Source organism: Martes martes, assembly GCF_963455335.1.
Source record: "Martes martes genome assembly, chromosome: 13".
NCBI lineage: Eukaryota > Metazoa > Chordata > Mammalia > Carnivora > Mustelidae > Martes > Martes martes.
Genome location: NC_137901.1, coordinates 48,920,081 through 48,935,532, shown reverse-complemented (window position 1 = coordinate 48,935,532; position 15,452 = coordinate 48,920,081). Strand labels below are relative to the sequence as shown.

The window sequence follows — 15,452 nt, the reverse complement described above, 5'->3', positions numbered from 1 at the left end:
CATAATGAAAATATATTAACAACTAAACAGGATACCTTAACAAATGACTCCTGTCTTTTATGACTTGATTCTTAAGCTAAAATATGCTAAAATTTAACAGACAGTACTCAGGTACCTCTACTGCACATAATGAAAATAAATTACCTTATCTGGTGCTGATTCAAAAGAATCTTTCCTCTGGTTATCCAACGGTGGGTCAGGAGGTGGTTTTATCTGATTATCCAAATGGCAATTTTCAGAAGCCCTTTTTGTGGTTTTATTAACTTCAACTGTAACATCATTAGTTTTAACTTCTTCAGAATTAATTTCTTTCATTTCTTCCTGCTGGCAAGCTGTATTTTTATCATTATGTAGTTTTGTCCCTAAAAATGTACTTTGAGTAGTTGGATGATGCATTTCTAAGGCTGGGAGTGAAAAACTGGTTCGTATTAAGCCCAATTTAGGGGAAACTTGAGAGTCCAACTTACTTTGCTGCACAGAGTTAAATTTTGAGAGTTTAATTTTAGTCCAGTTGGAGTTCTTTTTAGTTGAGCTGTTTATTCCATTTAGTATACATTTCACAGGCTTTGTTTTTCTACTGGGGAAGAAACGATTACATTGAACATCCTGATTGGTTTCCTTCTGATGAAGTATTTGTCTTTCATTATCAGCTTCTTCCAATTTTATTTCTGTAGGCTTCTCCTCCTTTACACTTTCCATTTGTGAAGATTCCTTTTTAACCTCTACTGTATCAGACTCAATCTCACCAGCAATTTCTTCACAGAGCTGAAGAATGCTACCTCGTTTGCTCTTTCCCGCTTGCTCCAGCTCATTATCTACCCTTTCTTCAGGCACTGACGGCTGTGGACTTTTTTGGGATTTTGCACTAGTATTCACTTGCGTATAAATGGACTTCTTCACCTCATTCTTTTCAGAGACTGCTGAAGTAACCATTTTTGATTTTCTTATCTCAGAAGTTACAGGCACAGGTTTTATTTCCTCTTTTCTAGCGTTCTTCTGAAGACATTTTTCAGATCCTTTTGTGCACTGAGAACTGCAAGTAGAAGCTGTTTGATGCTCTACTTTGCGTTTTTTTCCTTTGGGGGAATTTATTACTTCGTTAATTACTAGATTTTCATCCTCTTTAGAATCAGACTTTATTTCCGGTACTTTTCTTTTCACATGTTTTTGACTTGTTTTAGCTTTGTTAGATTTACTTTGAGAATTGTTACAGTGCTCTTTCCTTGGTGGTAAAGTCTGTTTAACTGCCTGAACTTGACCCTGGATTTCTCTATTACGCAGAGACCTTGTTGAAACTTCTGTTAACTGTTGTAGTCTTTGTGATCTCCGGTTAAGCTGTTCATTTGATTTAGGAGTTCCATGCACTGACTTTTTCTGAGGTAATTTCTTCTTTTTTGTAGATTCTTGTGAATTTCCCTTCACAGTCACCATATTTTTATTAATGGATTTACTAGCTTTTTTATCATTGGACGTGGCTTTTGCTGACCTTGTACTCATGCATGTTCCTAATTCAGGCTGATTTATTTTACTGTCACTAGAAGATTTAACCAGTGATTTTACAGCTTCCTTTGAACCTGATTTTTTTGCCAGATTCGTTTGAGAACCTTCAATTTGTGTTTCTAAATTCTTATCTTCACTTTTTCTAACATTAGAGGAATTTTCTTTTGATTTCTCCTGAATGGACATCATTCCTGAGTAAGGTCCTCCTTTTCTGAGTAGTTTTTGGGAGAATTTTCGTGTCCTGATAGGTGTGAATGCTGAATGTCTAGTATTATTACTGAGGAGGTCTTAAAAATCAACTTTGAGGCTGATGAACATTTTCAACAAAAATACTAGTTTGCTTCAAGTAAGGTTTCGGTCATCCCTAGGACATGAGAAAATCTGATATAAAGGCTGAAAGATATTTGCTTGGCAATAGAAATTTGAGGAAAATTTAATTCTAATTTGATATTTTAAGAACTTTTTATGAAAAAAATTCAGGTTCAATCTGTTTTGTTAATTTTTCAATTAATAATGGTATTCAGGCCTAGCCCTATTACCGGAAGAATTATTTATCACTGACCTGTTTTGACAAAGATTTTGAAACCTTTTTTCTTCTGAAGTCTACAGTTACTGGACTTCGATTCACTTGAAACATGTCTTACAGCTAACAGGTTTCTTTCCTTGTTTGCTGAGACTGTTAGTTTAAAGTTCTTATCTAACCTCTTTCGTTTAATAAAATACTCTGTTAATATAGATTTCCTTTTGTGCTGCCATTTCTGAAAAATTAAAAAAAATTAAAATTAAATTTTGTACAATCCAAGAAATATGGCAATGCTAATACTATACAGAAATAATATTTATATAAACCTAACTTCTCCTTTTTAATTATTTAGTTTGTATATTTAAGACTAACAGAATAAAGTATCCCAAAGTACACTCTTATAAGTAAATGATAACTTGTTTTACATAAGCATAGAATAGTTGAAATCAGTTTATTCCTTGAAGTTACTTACAATTCTTTTCCCACAAGACAGAATTGATCTTTCAGCCACCATAACTCATGAGAATTTGGCAAACTCATTCCTTAAAGTATCCTCTTAACACATTACACAGCACCTAAAAAAAAAAAATTTTTTTTAAGTGTTTAAAAGGTGCAAAGATGTAAATTATTCATTCACCATCCATCAAATACAACAGTCCACAACTTTATGATGTCCTATCATTAGTCTTCATACATCCCACTTAGTTTTAGTATTTCTAACCTTAAGTAAATGGTCCATTTTATGTTGTAGAAAAACAATTTTAAAATATAAAACACAATTCATAACAGTAAAATCCTATTTTGAGGGAAAAGAGTGAGCATAACTACTTGTACATAGAAAAACACTGATACACAGTTAAAAAGGCAGATTTAAACACACATTTTGCTCTACTCTGATGGAAAACCTACTTTAAAAAAGCAATAGATTAACAGAAGACAAAACCATAAACCCAAAGGATAAGAAAAGAGTAAATGGTAAAAATAAAATATGGAAGCTACAAAGAATGACAAATAATAACCTCTAGACTCAAGAAAACTTGAATCCTAAGCTAGAAATGGGGAAAGCTAAGAAGCAGTCCTCCGTAGAACCCCCAAAACTCAGGAACTGCCAGTCCCAAGCTCCATAGGAAATGAGGATGAAAATAGGACTCGAAAAAGCAGAAAGAGGGGCACCTGGATGGCTCAGTCATTAGGCGTCTGCTTTCGGCTCAGTCATGATCCCAGGGTCCTGGGATGGGCAGGAAGCCTGTTTCTCCCTCTCCCACTCCCCCGTGTTCCCTCTCTCACTGTGTCTCTCTCTGTCAAATAAATAAATAAAATCTTAAAAAAAAAAAAAAGGCAGAAAGATTCCAAGACTGCCATTCCAATTACTAGGACCAGAAAACTGCCCTGCATCCCTTAAGATCCTAGTATAAATCTCTGGAAAGAGTGTAACAAAAAGTATTTGGTCTGAGGGCTCAAGAGTGACAGGTAAGGGCAGAAGTATCATACTGACAATAGAGGAAATAAATAGGAGTACACTACTCCCGCTCTACCTAAAGTCCTCCCTGCATACTGAGAAACTCCTAGAAGCAGCAGCCCAGCCTGTACCTTCCTGGAAGGAAACTGAAAGACCGTTTTTTAATGAATTTGACATGCCTAGAGACTAAAAAAAATACCCAGTAAGTGTGCACATGCATGTGTGTGTGTGCGCGCGCGTGCACGCGCACACACACACACACACACACTGAGACCCTACAGTTAAGAAACTACCAGCCCACCCACCATCCAAACAGACAAAACTTCCAAGTCAGTTTTTAGTGTCTCACTTGCAACTCTGAGCAAATAAACAAGAATCATAATATATGAGGAAAACCTTAAAATGAAAAAAAATAAAAAAAAACAGAAGAAACAAACAGCTTGGCAGAAACAAACTAAGGAAAGCCAAAAACTAAAAATAAGCTAATCTATCCATGAAACAAATACACAAGAACGTTCACAATAAAAAGGAATACATAAAAATTAAAAATATAAAAGAAATGAAAAGAGTCAATAAAAGCATTAGAAGAGTAGCGTCTGCTGGAGTGGCATAATCAGTTAAGTGTCTGACTCTTGGTTTTGGCTCAGGTCATGATCTCAGGGCTAAGCCCCACAAGAGTCTCTGCACTCAGCACCTGCTTAGGACTCCCTCTCCCTCTGCCCCTCCTCTGCATGTGCTCATGCGGGCACTAAAATAAATAAATCTTAAAAAATAAAAAAGCATTAGAAGATAAAAGTAAGGGGGTGGCTCAGTGGGTTAAAGACCCTGCCTTCAGCTCAGGTCATGATCTCAGGGTCCTGGGATAGAGCCCCGCATCAGGCTCTCTGCTCAGCGGGGAGCCTGCTTCCCCCTCTTTCTCTGCCTGCATCTCTGCCTACTTGTGATCTCTGTCAAATAAATAAATAAAATCTTTAAAAAAAAATAAAATAATAAAATAAAAAATAAATAAAAAGAAGATAAAAAAGATCTCCTATAAAGTCAAACAAAATAGAGATGTAAAACAGGAGACAAAAGAGGAAAATCAGAGGACTATCCAAAGAGATCTAACAGTCCAGCAACTGGGATTTTAGAAAAAAGGGAAAAAAAAAAGAAAAAAAACTAAGAATTCAGGAAATTCTCCTAGAAAGAAATTAGTTTCTGGGAATTTTTTTTTTAAAGATTTTATTTATTTACTTGAGACAGAGATGGCAACAGAGATAAGAGAGGGCATGAGCAGGGAGAAGAGGTGATAAGCAGTCTCCCCAGACCCCGATGTAGGGCTTGATCCCAGGACCCTGGAATCACGACCTGAGACAAAGGTAGACGCTTAACTGACTGTGACACCAGATGCCTGAGTTTCCAGATTTAAAGGGCCAAGAGCACCAAGCACAATGGATTAAAAAAAAGATTGTAAGGAGTGCCTGGGTGGCTCAGTCAGTTAAGCATCTGCCTATGGCTCAGGTCATGATCCTGAGGTCCAGGGATCAAGTTCCACACTGGCCTCATTGTTTTTAGCAGGGAGTCTGCTTCTCCATCTGCCTGCCACTCTCCCTGCTTATGCTTGCTCCCTCTGACAAATAAAATCTTTTTTAAAAAAAAGTCAAAAATGTATCATGAGGACAAGAAGATGACCCTCAAGCTTCTAGGGAGGGGGAAAAAATCTTGATCACATACATATTATACATTATTATCTGCAAGGAAGATAAAACAAAATTAGTATGTGAATTTATAAAGGAGAATAAATTTAAAAAAAATTAAAAATCAAAATCAAAAGCTTTAAATAAACAATCAGCTGAAATACATAATAGAAGAAAATATCACATGCCAGCTTATAACACACAAAAACATATAACAGCTTATAACATACACAAAAAAACTTAGAAAGTAATGGGGTATAGATCTGTGTCACTCAGTTGTAATAATTAACAATTTAGTTCCAACCTATCAATAGACAAGAGAAAGCAGAGACTCCAAAAATAGGCCCAAGTGCATAAGGGAAGCTAGTACATATAAAGGCAGTATTAATTACTCTCAAATTAATGAAGAAAAGATTATTCAACAACTGGTGTCAGGACAAGCAGGTAACCATCTGGGTAATTTTGGTTTAAGAGTGCAGTTGTATCCAGGAAAAATTTAACCGTTAAAAGTTAAACAGAAGCTAAAATACAGCAAATTAAAATGTGGGAGAATTTTTTTTAATGAGAAGAACTAGTTTATTGTAACTTGTACAATATCCTAGTTATACTTGATTTTAGAAAAATAGCCAAATTTTTGCTCTACTCTTTGAAAGTTTTTTTAAATGGACAAAGTTGGAAAATTTATTGTCACTCCCCCTACACTTTCCAGAAAGTCCTTCAAAAAAGTTAGACTGAGGGGCACCTGGGTGGCTCAGTGGGTTAAGCCTCTGTCTTCGGCTCAGGTCATGATCCCGGGGTCCTGGGATCGATCCCCGCATCGGGCTCTCTGCTTGGCAGGGAGCCTGCTTCCTCCTCTCTCTCTGCCTGCCTCTCTGCCTACTTGTGATCTCTCTGTCAAATAAATAAAATCTTGAAAAAAAAAAAAAAAGAAAAAAAAGATTAAAAAAAAAGTTAGACTGAAATATTTTTCAGTATATTCTACTGTAATGATGATGATCTTTTGGGGGGGGCAGTTAAAAGGTATATGTTTTTTTCTTAATTAACATATAATGTATTGTTTCAGGGGCACAGGTCTGTGATGCATCAGACTTACACAATTCACAGCACTCACCATAGTACATATCCTCCCCAATGTCCATCACCCAGCCATCCCATCCCTCCCAACCCCTCTACTCCAGCAACCCTCAGTTTGTTTCCTGAGATTAAGAGTCTCTTATCTCTTATGGTTGGTCTCCCTCTCTGGTTTCATCTTGTTTCATTTTTCTCCTCACTTCCCCTATGATCCTCTGTCTTGTTTCTCAAATTCCTCATATCAGAGAGATCATATGATAATTGTCTTTCTCTGATTGACTTATTTTGCTTAGCATAATACCCTCTAGTTCCATCCACATCATTGCAAATGGCAAGATTTCATTTTTTGATGGCTGCATAATATTCCACTGTATATATACACCACATCTTCTTTATCCATTTTATCTGCTGATGGACACCAAGGCTCTTTCCATAGTTTGGCTATTGTGGACATTGCTGCTATAAACATTCAGGTGCACGTGCCCCTTCAGATCACTACATTTGTATCTTTGGGGTAAATAAAATGTGGGCGAATTTTAACATTTATTTGCAGAGTGGGAAAAACTTTCAAGCCTTGTCAGAATATTCAGAAGCCAGGTTGGAGGAACAAAACTAGGAAAATACACTGGCAAGAAATAGCAAAAGCTAATTACCATGATATATTCACAGGAAGAAACCACAGATGGCTGGTGTGATAATAATAGAAAAATTTAAGTTAGAACCAAAACAAAACACCATTTTTCAGCTATCACACTGGCCAAAGATGGGGAAGTTTAACAACACAGTCTTGGCAAAGGTTTGTGACAGGTACTGTCACATTAGTGCAGATAATTCAATGTCTACACAGGACAATTAGGCAGTATCTATCAAATTATAAATGTTAAATTTCCAACAATTCCATTTCCAGGACTTTATATTATAGACACATGCACAAGTGTTCAAAAACACAAATAAATATAAAATTACAACACTGTATTGAGAAACTGAGTACCCCAGCAAACGGACACCACTATAAGCTACTTACATAATCGACTGACTTACATATACTACCAACAGAATACCATGCAGTCACATCAACTCAATTCCAAGCAAAATTTCCAGTCATTTTATACAGAAACTGACAAACTGATTTTAAAATTTGCATGAAATTGAAGAAACTATGTACAAGACTAGTCAAAAAGACTTTAAAAATACATTTTTTGTGTAATACTGATACTATTAAACTTTAGTAAATCTACAGTAATCAACATACTGTAATACTGATAAAGGAAACAGAGATCAATGGAATAGAGAATCCAAAAACAGACCCATACATTTATGATCAGTTGGTTGTTGTTTTTTTTAAGATTTTATTTATTTATTTGACAGAGACACAGTGAGAGAGGGAAAACAGCAGGGGGAGTGGGAGAGGGAGAAGCGGGTAGTCTGATGCAGGGCTCAATCCCAGGACCCCGAGACCACAACCCAAGCCAAAGGCGGACACTTAACGAGCCACCCAGGCACCCCTAATTTTATTTTATTTTTATTTGATCAATTGATTTTCAGCAAAAGTGCCAACACAAATCCATGGGGAAAACAAAGTCTGAAAAAATGGTGCTAAAACTACTGGAAATCTAAATCGAAGTGGAAAAAAATAAAAAAGAACAGCAACCCTTCCCTCACAAAGCCCACAAAAATAATTTGAGATTGACCAAAGAAACAAATATAAAACTATAAAACTCAAGAAGAAAACAAAAACAAAAATCTCTGGGGTAGACAAAGTTTTTTGTTTTGTTTTGTTTTGTTTTGAGGCAAGAATCCTACCCATCCTACATATGACCATGTAAAACCCATGTTCAAAAATCTTCAAAGCAGGGGTGCCTGAGTGGCTCAGTCGGTTAGGTGTCCAACTCTTGTCTTCAGGTCAGGTCATGATCTCAGGGTTAGGAGATCAAGCCCCACATCTGGCTCTGTGCGGAGCAGGGAGTCTGCTTGAGATTCTCTCCCTCTCCCTCTGCCCCTCCCCATCTCTCTCTCTCTCTCTTGTTCACATGCTCTAAAATAAATAAATAAATATTTTTAAAAATTCCTCAAAGCAGCTCTATGCACAGTAACCAAAATCGGGGGTGGGGGCCCCAAAGGTCAGATGAATGGGTCAATAAAATGTAGTATGTCAATAATACAGTAGAAAAATACTCAGCAATCCAAAGGAACAAACTATTGGAACTATATGATGAACCTCACAACCATTATGGTGAGTGAAAAAGGATAGACACAAAGTACATAATGTAGGATTCCACTTGAAATTCCAAAAAAAAGCAAACTATAGTTGACTCTTGAGGAAAGCAGGGGTTGGAGCACTAAACCCCAATGCAGTCAAGAATCTGCATATTAACTTTTGACTCCTCCAAAATGTGACACTAATATAGCCTACTGTTGACCAGAAGCCTTGTCAATAACATAAATGGTCAATTACCACAAATTTTGTGATATATGCATTATATACCATATTTTTAACAATAAAACTAGAGAAAAGAAAATGTTAAGAAAATCATAAAGAAAAGAAAATAAATTTACAGTACTGCATGTACTTATTGATACCATTAGTTTACATCATTGTTTTACAAGATGAATCATCAGTCAGGACCTACATCAATATTGTCCTAAATAATACAAAACACAATAAACGTTATATGCTATTACTAACATCAGACATCAAAAATGAAAAATGTGAAAAAGAAATCTGTATTTACTTACAGATATAACAATTCACACACTGATAATGAAGGAGCAATATGACCGCTTTACAACAGCCTAGTGTAACTGATAGCTGCTTCACACTGGACTAGCATATACATTAATGAATGAATCGTTATACAATTTTTCTGTCATACAGTATTACAGTCATATTAACACAACACTGCAAATACATTTTTTCTAAAAACCACTTACCTGTGATGATAGGCTGATAAAGTTTCTCCAATTATAAAAGAGAGAGAAGCATACTGTACAGTAATGTAATTCTTTGAAAGCAAAGTTATAAAACAGTAAGAAAACTAACACATTATTAATTTTATATTAAATATCACTCACCTTATGTCTACATAAGGATAGGCTATCCACTTCCATATAAGTCTTGTACATGATTTTCTACACGATGAACACTTAAGCAATGATGATGAGGATGATGACAGAAAACGTCTCAGACAGTTCTTGCCATACAGTTATTAGATTCTCACACGAAGACACACACACACAACAGATAAGTTTATTAACTGTACGGCATGATGATTATTTACTATTCATTAAATGGAAGTGGATCATCATAAATGTCTTCATTCTTGTTTTCACTCTTCACACTGAGTAGGCAGAGGAAGAGGAAGAAGAGGAGGGGTTGGTTTTGGTGTCTCAGGGATAGCAGAAGAGGTGAAGGTGAAAAGAGAAGCAGGAGAGGCAAGCCAACTTGGTGTACTTTACAGAAATACACTGTCATTTCTGTCTGACATTTTTGCTTTTTCATCTCTTTAAAAATGTTTCTAATGCAGTACCAGTCCTTCTTCTACCATTTGCTTTAGTTTCAGCGCCCATATCATAGAAGGGTCCATGTCCTATGAGAAGTCAAAAGCAGTCTTGAATAATTAGAATCCTTCTGCCATACTGTCTAATGTCAACTGTTTTCTGGCACTGCTTCATCCACATTTTCTTCTTCACTGTCTGGTTCAGATGTGTTTATCCTTATCAAATCATCTTCTGTTAATTCCTTTTGTGTGGCATCTATTAGCTCTTGAATTTCTCCAAGATCCGTATCTTAAAACCCTTCACACCCCCACCTTTTTTTGCCATGTCCACAATCTCTTTCAGGATTTCCTTGACTGGCTCTGTCGTAAATTCTGTGAAGTCATACACAACTTCTAGACATATTTTTCCTCCTGCAGGAATTTACTGTTTGGGGCTTGATGGTTTTCATGGCTTGTTCTATAAACAATGATGGCATCCTCAATGATGCAATCCTTCCAGACTTTCATAATGATCTATTAGGGATCTCTTTGAAAATCCTTACTAGACAGTACCATGTGTGATGAGCCTTAATGGTCCTTAAGACCTCCTGATCTAGAGGCTAAATTAGAGATGTTGTGCTTAGGGTCATGTAGACCACTTTGATGCCTTTGGTGTTGAACTCATCAGATTCTGAGTGCCCAGGGACAGTCTAAGATCAAAAGAACTTTAAAAGGCAGTGCCTTACTGTCAAGGCACTTCCTGACGTAAGGGAGAAAGCACTGATGGAACCAATCCCAAAAAAGAATTCTCATTGTCCAGGCCTTTTTGCTGTACAACCAAATGTCTGGGGTGCCTGCTTGCTCAGACGGTAGAACATGAGACTCTTGATCTCAGGGTTGAGTTCAAGCCCCACCTTGGGTGTAGAGATTTAAAAAGTCGGGCAGCTGGTGTTTATCTTTTCCCTTCAAGGTTTGGAGATTAACAGCTTTATAAATAAGGACAGTCCTGGTCATAAACCCAATTGCACTTGCACAAAACAGTACAGTTAGCCAACCCCTTCTTGTAGCTTACTTTTTGTCTGCATTAAGAAAAACCTGTTCAGGGGGCATCTGGGTGGCTCAGTGGGTTAAGCCTTTGCCTTCGGCTCAGGTTGTGATCTCGGGGTCCTGGGATCAAGCCCCACATCGGGCTCTATGGAGAGCCCGCTTCTCCCTCTCTCTGCCTGCCTCTCTGTCTACTTGTGATCTCTCTCTCTGTCAAATAAATAAATAAAATTAAAAAAAAAAACCAAAAAACTGTTCAAGCAAATATCCTTCCTTTCTTAGTGATTTTCTTAATGGTATTTGGGAACCATCTGCTGCCTCTTGGTCAGCAGAAGCTGCTTCTCCTATTTTCTTGACATTTTTAAAAATCAAACCTTTTTCTAAAATTATCAAACCATTCTTTGCGGGCACTAGCTTTAGAACCCTTCACCTTCCTTTTGCTTTAAGTTGTCCTAAATGACTTCACCTTTCCTCAAATCATATTGGAGTCTATAGGTATGCCTTTGTTAGAGCAGTCAGACACCCACAAAAAAGCTGCATTTTCAATATGAGATAAAAAGGTATTTCAAAAAGTCTAAGGTTTTGACACCTCTGGCATAACTGCAGCAACAGCTTCACGAATTTCCTTCTCTTTTCCTATAATGGTCCTTACACTGGATTCATTTATCTTGAACTGGTGGGCAACTGTAGCTATAGGCCTCAATCTCTGGTACTTATCAAACAACTCAACTTTTTTCTTGTAAGGTCATCCCTTCTCTCTGCTTCTTGGGAGAACTTCAAGCATCACTAGTGGCACTTCAAATGGGTCCCACGGTGTTTTTTAAGGTTTACAGTATTGCACTAAACATGATGAGAAATACGCAACAACTGCCAAGATCACTTTTTACTGTGATATGCAATTTACTGCAGAGACAAACTGCTCAGAGATGATTAGCATCACACGGTGTTTTAAGCAGACTCATACACCTGAGCTCACCACAACAGCAACATAAGATGGCTATAAAATTATTACAGTAGTATATACTATAGTTAATTTTATGCAGTTATGATTTAATACTGCATCTTTATGCTTGTTTACATTTTTATAGTGAATGATGCAATGTATGCTAAGTGTCTGTACACATTTTAATAAATTTTAACTTTTTAATAATAGAACTGTGAATATTTTATGGTAGCAAGTAACGAGCTACATATATTTCATGCATTTTCGAAACACCTAAATTTTTTATTTTTTCAGTACTTCTAAGCTACATGGTTTGTCTGCAAGCTTTTTTTTAAACTGCCACAAATCTCAAAAAAATTTTCCAGTATATTTATTGAAAGAAATCCACATAAATGGACACAAACAATTCAAACACATGTTGTTCATTCAAGGGCCAACTGTAATTGACAGTAAAAGAGAGCAGATGAGTCATGCCCTAAGGTCAGGAGGGAAGTAGAGACAGTCTTTTGGAAGTGATAGAGATGTTCTATGTCTTGACTGTAATGGTGGTTTCAAGAGTGTGTATATCTGTCAAAACCCACCAAATTGTACAGTTTAAGAGAGTGAAATTTACTGTACATAAATTATACTTTAATGAAGCTGTCAAAAAAATAGTGCTGTAAATAACTGAAATGGACCTACACCTGCAACTAAGAAGCATTGTTAAATCGATAAACAGCAAGGTGCAGAAGAGGTTAAAAGAAATAATTTTTTTAGAAAAAGAGGGAAATTCATAGAAACATATGCTTGTTTATGCACACAAGTATGGAAAGATACATAATAAATATAATAGTGAAGATTTCTGGGAAAAAGAACTACAAATCCAGTGTCAGCAGTGTGAAAAGCTTAACTTTTCACTATACACCGACTCAAATGTTTTATTATGTAGACATATAACCTAATCAAAATTAAAATCTATTTCTCTGAAAATATAAAGTTATATTTGGCACACTGACTAATTCATCTTGGAAGGCACCAAATTATAAAAGTATGTCACTTACCTTTACTGAGCCAGAAATCACATATCACTGTTTCTTTAAGTTGACTGATGATGTTTCCAAATGAGTGATGCTTCTAACAGCTTCCTATGTTTGGGAATTAATCTTTAAAAAAAAAAAATCCTATAACTAAGTAAAACAATCTATTAAAACACATATGACTATAAAAGTACTACTGTCTATTAACTCATACGTTAAAACAACTTAAGGCTAAACTAGACTAAGTAAACAACTGCCTAATAACAATATAAAGCATCACATATTTTTACACCATGTAATAGATTAGGTTTTTCTTCATATATAATCACCACTTCCAAACCTCCATTCCATGGAAGGAGTGTATTTTCCTTTCCAACCAGTGCTGAGGTTGGCCACATGCCTTCCTTTGGCCTCATGGTGGGCAGAGTATACTTCCCTGCCCCCAAAACCTTAGCCATCTAACTTGCTTTGGCCAATGGTATATTAGCAGAAATGATGCAGAGGTTTGAAATGTCTTTGTGCAGCTGTGCACCCTCTTGGACCTCTGCCATTACCATGAGAAGAGCTTCACCAATAGATGAAGGCAGCCCTTCAGCCTAGAACCAGAATAAACATAAAGAGTAGAACTGAGCCAAACCCCAAATGAGGAGCCAAACCCAACCCACAGTGAGAAATAAAGCCCATCCACACCCACAGCTGCCCAGCCAAGCCAAACCCAAGTCACCTAACCCACAGCTGCTCTGCAGCTGTGATCAATAATTAACTGCTGTTTTAAGCCACTGAGTTCTAGGGCAGTTTCTTATACAGTAATAACTAATACATACTTGCAATTAATTTTTATTTTCTAAGAAACTCTAAACGTACCAAAGATTAAGCCCCAAAATATAACAAAAAAGCTCATTTATATTCCTTTATTACTTTAGCACTATGAATTATAATTTTAAAATGATGAATATTCTTCTTTTACATCTATTCCTCCCAATTTCTAAATATTTTAATACATTTGGCAGTGGGGACCTACCTTATAGAAGAGAAACTGATACACAACTCTATAGTACCTGTCAATCACCTGTTCAAGTGTGCCAAGGACCACTTCAATTCTAGTTTGCCCTCATGTTAAACCATCACTAATCTAGCACTACATGACTTAGTAATTCCCCTTTCTTCACAACCCTTAAATAAAATCTTGCAAATAAGAACTGAAATGCACCCTCTCATCTGTCAGCAAATCAATTAGGCCCCTCCTACAACCCAGAGCTAGATTAATATAATCTTAATGAAAACAGTATCAGGGTTAAAAAAAAACAACACACAGTGATTAAGCTTTACATAAAATGACCACTTTAGAAAACCTAAAATAACATATTTTACTACAAAAAGAACTCCTAAGACACATTAGAAAATACCAAGAATTTAACAATAATCCAATTTCAGACAGTGCTTTATAATAAAAAGTAATCAAATTTTAATCATTAAAATATTTGATTAAGACAATTTTTAATTTTCTTTATTTGACAGAGAGCACAAGGGGCGGGGTGTGGGGAGAGGTAGAAGGAGAGGGAGAAGTGGACTCTCTGCTCAGCATCCTTGATCCCAGGACCCTGAGATCATGACCTAAGTCAAAGGCAGATGCTTAACTGACTGAGCCATCCAGGCACCCCATGATTATTAAAAAAAAAAAAAATTTTTAACTAGAAAGGAAAAAAAAATATTTGGATTGTACATCAGCCTATATATTTTAATGTTAAAGTCATTTTTTAAAAAAACACTTCATCATTGGGGCACCTGGGTGGCTCAGTCAGTTGAGGGTCCAACTCTTGATTTCAGCTCAGGTCATGATCTCAGGGTTGCAGGATCAAACCCCAAGCTGGACTCCAATTCAGCAGGAAAGCTGTTTGAGTTTCTTCCTCCCTCTCCTTCTGCCCCTACTCCCTCTGAAATAAATTTTTAAAATATCAAAAAAAAACTGTATAATTGAGATATAATTCCTTACCATAAAATTAACCTCTTTAGAGTACAACTTAATGAGTTTTAGTATATTCAGAGTTGTGCAAAAAACAACTGCCAGTATCTAATTCCAGAACATTTTCATGACCTCAAAAAAATCCCCCCAAAACAAAAAATCATGCTCACTAAAGTCATTCCCTATCCCCCTCTCCCTCCAGCCCCTGGCAACTACAAATCTACCTTCTGTTTCTATGGATTTGACTATTGTAGATGTTGCATATAAGTGGAATCACAATATATGGCCTCTTGTGATTGGCTTCTTTCATTTAATGTTTTCAAGTTCATATAACAGCATGCATCAGTAATGCCCTGTGATTTTTATGGCTGAATACTATTCCATTGTACAAACATGCCACATTTGTTTAACTATTCATCAGTTCCTGGATATTTGACAGACGGTTTCTACCTTGTGGCTATCACAAATAATGCTATGAACAACCCTAATGAGTTTTGTGAACACAGGTTTCCAATCTCTTGGTTATATACAAAGAAGTATGACTGCTGGACCATATGGTATTTAACTTCAGAGGGACTATTTTCCAAACAAGCTGTATCATTTTACATTTCCACCAGCCATGTATGAGAGTTCCAATTTCTCTATATCCTTGTCAGTATTTTTCACTATCTTTTTAAACTTTAGTCATCCTTTTGGGTATAAAGTGGTATCTCATTGTACTTCTGATTTGTATTTTCCTAATGACTTATTAGGTGAGCAACTTCATGAGTTTATTAGCCAT

At 36.3% G+C, this 15,452-nt stretch overlaps 1 protein-coding gene across 1 annotated transcript in view; it reads right to left on the bottom strand.

Annotated features, from left to right (window-relative positions):
- The window catches only part of ESCO1 (establishment of sister chromatid cohesion N-acetyltransferase 1), a 79,628-nt gene that overhangs the window by 44,513 nt on the left and 19,663 nt on the right, over nucleotides 1-15,452 (bottom strand). The window contains exons 2-6 of the mRNA XM_080821094.1: nucleotides 12,733-12,834; nucleotides 9,302-9,567; nucleotides 2,496-2,598; nucleotides 2,063-2,258; nucleotides 145-1,864 (exon numbers count right to left, since the gene is read on the bottom strand). Of these exons, the coding sequence (XP_080677220.1) occupies nucleotides 145-1,689 (1,545 nt within the window). The 5' untranslated portion in view covers nucleotides 1,690-1,864; nucleotides 2,063-2,258; nucleotides 2,496-2,598; nucleotides 9,302-9,567; nucleotides 12,733-12,834. The remainder of the gene's footprint in view (nucleotides 1-144; nucleotides 1,865-2,062; nucleotides 2,259-2,495; nucleotides 2,599-9,301; nucleotides 9,568-12,732; nucleotides 12,835-15,452) is intronic.